Consider the following 5442-nt stretch of genomic DNA (forward strand, 5'->3'; position numbering starts at 1 on the left):
CTAAAACATAACTAAGAACTCTTTATCTAATAACTCAAAATTTTCAATTCATCCTATCCACGCCTACCATTTTCCACCAATAACCACAGTATCAATAAAACTACAACCTAGAAACTGTATATATTCCACATAATAACCTCCATTCATCCATGTGATGTCACTAACAATACTATTATTTCTTGCCTTCCTCAAAAACCACAACCTTAACTTAGACGTTAATACTTAATGCCTCCCCCTCTACCATATCACTATGTTTAAAAACTAATGAGGAGTATTAGCAAATCCCGGAAGAGTAGGTAAACTTCTAGACAACCTAAAAAAACAAAACATAAAAATCCAATCCACAAAGCACAAACAGTCAAACACCATACTCCTTAATAAATGTCAAAATTAAAACGCATCTTTTCCCCCCCTCCTCATCTCATTCTCTCAGCGTCAAATACTTCCTGTTGTCTCTCTTTTTTTTCTTCTTCTAATATTCTCTCTCCTCACCTAGTCACCCTTTGCTACTCCTACTCCAGCTCATGATTACAGATTACTTGCCATAACTTACAGGTGTTACCACTTCTAAATCCCCACTAATTAAAAACACTCAAGAATTTCCTTAAAATAATCAAGGAGAACGTACCAAAGTTGCTCTCAAATCCATTAAAAATGGAAGGAATTACCAATTCTAAAGGCAGCCCATTAAGGAAATCAACACCTTCTTCTCCTTCTCCTTCTTCTTTATCTTCTTCTTCTCCTTCATCTGACAAAAAACAAAAGAAAAAACTCTTTAAACTAGAAGAAGAAAAACTTGGTTTGCTTCAAAATCTTGACGACCCAATGAATACCTCTTTCAACTCTGATTTCACCGTTAAAGTTGAACAACCTTCACAACCCTCTTCTTCTAGCGACATTTCCGGCGAACCCAAAAAATCTCCGGCGAATGTCGCCGGAGATATCCCACCTCTGTTACGTGGGTCAAGCTACGACTTCCAAAACGACGCCTTTTTTCCTAATAAAAAGAAGGCACACCAAAACGACATCAACAATGCCGTTTTGGTGGAAGATGATGATGAATCTTCTGGAGAGTTCGATTTTCCGAAGAGTGAACTAGATTTGGAGAACCAAATTTTGTCACCTGTTACTGAAAGTCCAAATGAGTATGGAAAAATTACACCCAGAACTCACCATCATACGGTGTCGTTCAAGGAGGCTGAGTTGGTTCAGAGGAGACCAAGTGATAGTCATAATCAAAACGCTGCGGTTGGGGTGAGTGGAAGGGAGGATCAAGTAGTTCAGTGCAGCTCAAACGCGTCGTTTCAGCAGAGGAAATCTGGGTTGTTAATGAGGTCAAAGACAAAGTCAAGGTTAATGGACCCACCAGATGAAGATAAAAGATCTGGAAGAGTAAATAATAATAGGTCTGGGTTTTTGGGTAAAAGTGAGGAGATTGAAGAAGATGATCCCTTTGATGAGGATTTTCCAGAGGAATATAAAAAGGGTAAAATTAGTTTTTTTACTGTTTTACAGTGGGTAAGTTTGGTGTTGATTGTTGCTGCTTTAGTTTGTAGTCTTGTGATTGGGAAATTGAGGGATAAAGCTATATGGGATATGCAGTTGTGGAAGTGGGAAGTAATGGGATTAGTGTTAATTTGTGGGGGGTTAGTTTCTGGCTGGTTAATTAGGATTGTTGTGTTTTTTATAGAACGTAATTTCTTGCTTCGAAAGCGTGTTTTGTATTTTGTTTATGGGTTAAGAAGTTCAGTGCAGAAGTTTTTGTGGTTGGGTTGGGTTTTACTTGCTTGGATTTTGATATTGGATAAGAAAGTTGAGAAGGAGACTAAGAGTCAAGTGTTGCCGTATGTAACCAAGATTTTGATATGTTTTATGGTGGCTACATTGATGTGGTTAGTCAAGACATTGCTTCTTAAGGTGTTGGCGATGAATTTTCATGTTAGCGCCTTCTTTGATCGAATTCAGGATGCGTTGTTTAATCAGTATGTGATTGAGACGTTGTCTGGACCACCTTACCTTGAGATTCAGCGTAATCAGGAAGAGGAGGATAGAGTAGTTTCTGAGGTTCAGAAGCTTCAGAATGCTGGGGTTTATATCCCACCTGATCTTAGGGCCAACTGTTTTCCTAACGAGGGGAAGCCGCCTGTGGGGAGTGCAAGGTCCGCTGCAAGTGCATTGCAGAGGAGCCCTCGTATTGGGAAGAGTCCTAGGAGTTCGGTGATTGGGAAGAGTCCTAGAGCACCTTCTAATTCTAGGAGAGAAGAGTTAGAAGAGAAGGATGGAATCAGTATTGATCACTTGCATAGGTGGAATCAGAAGAATGTGTCTGCTTGGAACATGAAGAAGTTGATGAATATTGCGCGGAAGGGGGTTCTGTCAACTCTTGATGAGCAACTTGATCAGCGTGTTGAGGAGGAGGACTCGGCATTGCAGATTCGTAGTGAGAAGGAAGCAAAAGCTGCTGCCAAGAGGATATTCACTAATGTGGCTGGACCAGGTTCAAAGTAAGACACCATTTTTATGCACATATAGTTTCGGGGCTTATGCCTATTAGTTCCTATACTCCTCTTTCATAGGCTTCTCTTCTGCTGCTATCATCCTTGTTTTTGCTTTGAGTTTCCTGTTCTGATTTTTTAAAGTCAGTGTTCTGAATCTGTCATGATCGTGTCCTTGTTCTGTTTTTATATGTTAAAGACATGTACATGAGTCAGACTTGATGCGCTTTCTGAGAGAAGATGAAGTACACCGGACAATTAGTCAATTTGAAGGAGCTGGTGATGGTAAAGGTATCAGCAAGCGGGCACTTAAAAACTGGGTGGTAAGTGAGATTGACCTTTAATCTTCTTGTTCCAACCTTCAACTAATTGCTGTGAATTTAATCTTGGAAGAATGACTATATTTCTATTTATCAGGTTAATGTGTTCAGAGAAAGGAGGGCTCTTGCGCTCTCTCTTAATGACACGAAGACAGCTGTGAACAAGCTTCACCATCTGGTGAATATTGTTGTTGGTATCGCTGTAGTGATTATCTGGCTTCTAATCCTAGGTGTCCCTGTTACTCACTTCCTGGTCTTTGTGAGCTCCCAAGTTGTTGTACTGGCTTTTATGTTTGGGAACACCTGCAAAACAACATTTGAAGCAATCATCTTTCTGTTTGTTATGCATCCATTTGACGTGGGTGATCGTTGTGAAATCGATGGGGTTCAGGTAGAAATGCAATCCCCCTAACGAAATATATTAAACATCAGATACAAATGCTACTTCTTTCTGTATGTCTTCAAGGTCTGATATCTTTTTATCCTCATGGTTTTGGTTCACAGATGATTGTGGAGGAGATGAACATATTGACTACTGTGTTTCTGAAATTTGACAACCATAAAATCATTTATCCTAATAGCGTGCTAGCAACGAAGCCTATCAGTAACTACTATAGAAGTCCAGATATGGGAGATGCCATTGATTTTCACGTCCATGTCTCATCTTCGGTGGAAAAGTTATCGTTGATGAAAGAAAGAATAACAAGGTAAGCTGATGCTTCATCCGTTTAGAAATAGTTGCACCATTTTTAACTTTCATGCATGTCGATGTACGATTTCAACCATTAATATCTTTAATTATCAATAAAATGTTTATATTAAAAAAATTTACATCGAGATAAATCTAACAAGACCCTACATGACTATGTTTTTCCTAAAATATAAATCACCACAAACAATCTAAGTGTAAGATGTGAATAGTGTACAAAATAGAAATAGTACAACTATTTTTAAACGGAGGAAGTATGTATTTGTCATCCTCATAGGCTATTCTTCCCCCTCAAAAGATGGAAGGCAACTTGTGTGGTGGAGCAGTGGTTCTCATTCCATGTTGCTTTCGGCTTTTGGTGGGGGGGGGGGGGGGGGATCCTTAGGCATGTCTACCACATCTTACTGCAGTCCAGGCAACATTTTTCATTTGTTTTATAGGGTCTCACTGTCTTTGTCATCTCCATCTTATACCGCATTTTGGCATATTTAACAAAAGCATCATTTTTCAAAGCTTTCAGGGTTCTTTCCAGCATACAAGTCTGAATAGAAAACGATAAATAGATATGCAATCATCTATAAGAGTTTGTCATTTTATGTGCGTGTACCGGATGTTCATATCTAGGTCGATAGGTCCTAACCACTCTCAAAAGTTATTCCTACACTCAGTTTTTTTTTTCTTCAAAGAATAAAAATGTAACCAATCATCTATAAGTGATATGGTGGTACCAATTACCACATGTCTGTGTTTCAACCAATCAAAAAGAAAAAATTCATGTTCATTTTGTTTCATTTTTGTTCTCAAACATGATTCAGGTATATCGACAACAAGTCGGATCACTGGTACGCCCCAATGATAGTAATGAGGGATGTGGAGGACATGAACCGGATAAGATTTTCGCTATGGGTATCACATCGAATGAACCACCAAGACATGGGAGAGAGGTGGGTGAGGAGATCTGCTCTTGTCGAGGAGATGATCAAGATTTTCAGAGAGCTCGACATAGAGTACCGGATGTTGCCTATGGATGTCAATGTTAGAAACATGCCAGCTTTGGTTTCTGATAGACTTCCATCTAACTGGACTACCACTGGTAGATGAACATGTTTTTGGAACAAGCATGAGAAAAAGCGGCTCTTTTCAATACCTTTGGTCCAAAACGTACATGATGCTAGTGTTGCTAGCGGGGAATTATGTGAAAGGTTAATTTACGAGGGCCTTTTTTTCCAACTTTTTTGCCTTTCTTGTAGCACCAGTTTTTCTTGTGAAAATTGGCCTGAGTTGAGAATTTATATGTATATTATCGTCATTGATTAATAGTCTACTTAGTAGGACGTGCTTTCTCTGTTCAATGTGGACCAATAATAGTAATGGTAATGGGATCTTCATATTTGAATATTCAATATCCTGTTCTAAAAGTCAAAATATTCTTATTTTTTTTGAAAACAAAGTCAAATGTTGTGAACTTCAATGGTTATTTTAATTCAAAAGATACGTTAAATGTTACACCTGGAGGCTGGTAATGTACTTTCCAACTTTATTTGAAAACGAAGTACCATTAAGAAGCCATTAAACTAAAGAAAACTTAACAAAACTATCTTATTCTTTTTGTACCCCGAATAAACTAAATTGCGCTAATCTACGTTCTTTTAAATATTTTATGAAAATATCTATGCATGACAATACTATTCACTAAAGAATTATGCCTAAAAATTTTGTCAATTATGTGATTCGTGGCCGATAAAGGTGCATTCTCTTTACTATGAGGGTATTTGGCAATTATAGAGAAAAAAAAAAGAATTATATCTCAATTTTAGAGTTTTGACTAGTCAAAAACTCAAAAAAGGATGTTTGGTAGAAAAATAGTTTTAAAGAGAGTTTTGTAATAAAAACCTTCAAAATGAAGTGAATATATGTT

The 5442-nt window shown here is 37.8% G+C and overlaps 1 protein-coding gene across 1 annotated transcript; it reads left to right on the forward strand.

Annotated features, from left to right (window-relative positions):
* The first annotated feature begins 222 nt into the window (after positions 1-222).
* Positions 223-4927, forward strand: LOC104884687 (mechanosensitive ion channel protein 6). The gene is made up of 5 exons (XM_010669370.4): positions 223-2504; positions 2695-2818; positions 2913-3206; positions 3320-3522; positions 4340-4927. The coding sequence occupies exons 1-5, from the start codon at positions 655-657 to the stop codon at positions 4623-4625; spliced, it is 2757 nt and encodes a 918-aa protein (XP_010667672.1). The 5' UTR covers positions 223-654; the 3' UTR covers positions 4626-4927.
* Positions 4928-5442: the final 515 nt, after the last annotated feature.

Source organism: Beta vulgaris, chromosome 1, assembly GCF_026745355.1.
Source record: "Beta vulgaris subsp. vulgaris cultivar EL10 chromosome 1, EL10.2, whole genome shotgun sequence".
Classification (NCBI taxonomy): Eukaryota; Viridiplantae; Streptophyta; class Magnoliopsida; order Caryophyllales; family Amaranthaceae; genus Beta; species Beta vulgaris.

Bases quoted from the DNA above. Each gene is read 5' to 3' on its own strand.
- LOC104884687 (XM_010669370.4), top strand. From the start codon at position 655: ATGGAAGGAATTACCAATTCTAAAGGCAGCCCATTAAGGAAATCAACA. The intron at 3,207-3,319 runs GTAGAAATGCAA...TTTGGTTCACAG, and splicing joins GTGAAATCGATGGGGTTCAG to ATGATTGTGGAGGAGATGAA. The intron at 3,523-4,339 runs GTAAGCTGATGC...AACATGATTCAG, and splicing joins ATGAAAGAAAGAATAACAAG to GTATATCGACAACAAGTCGG.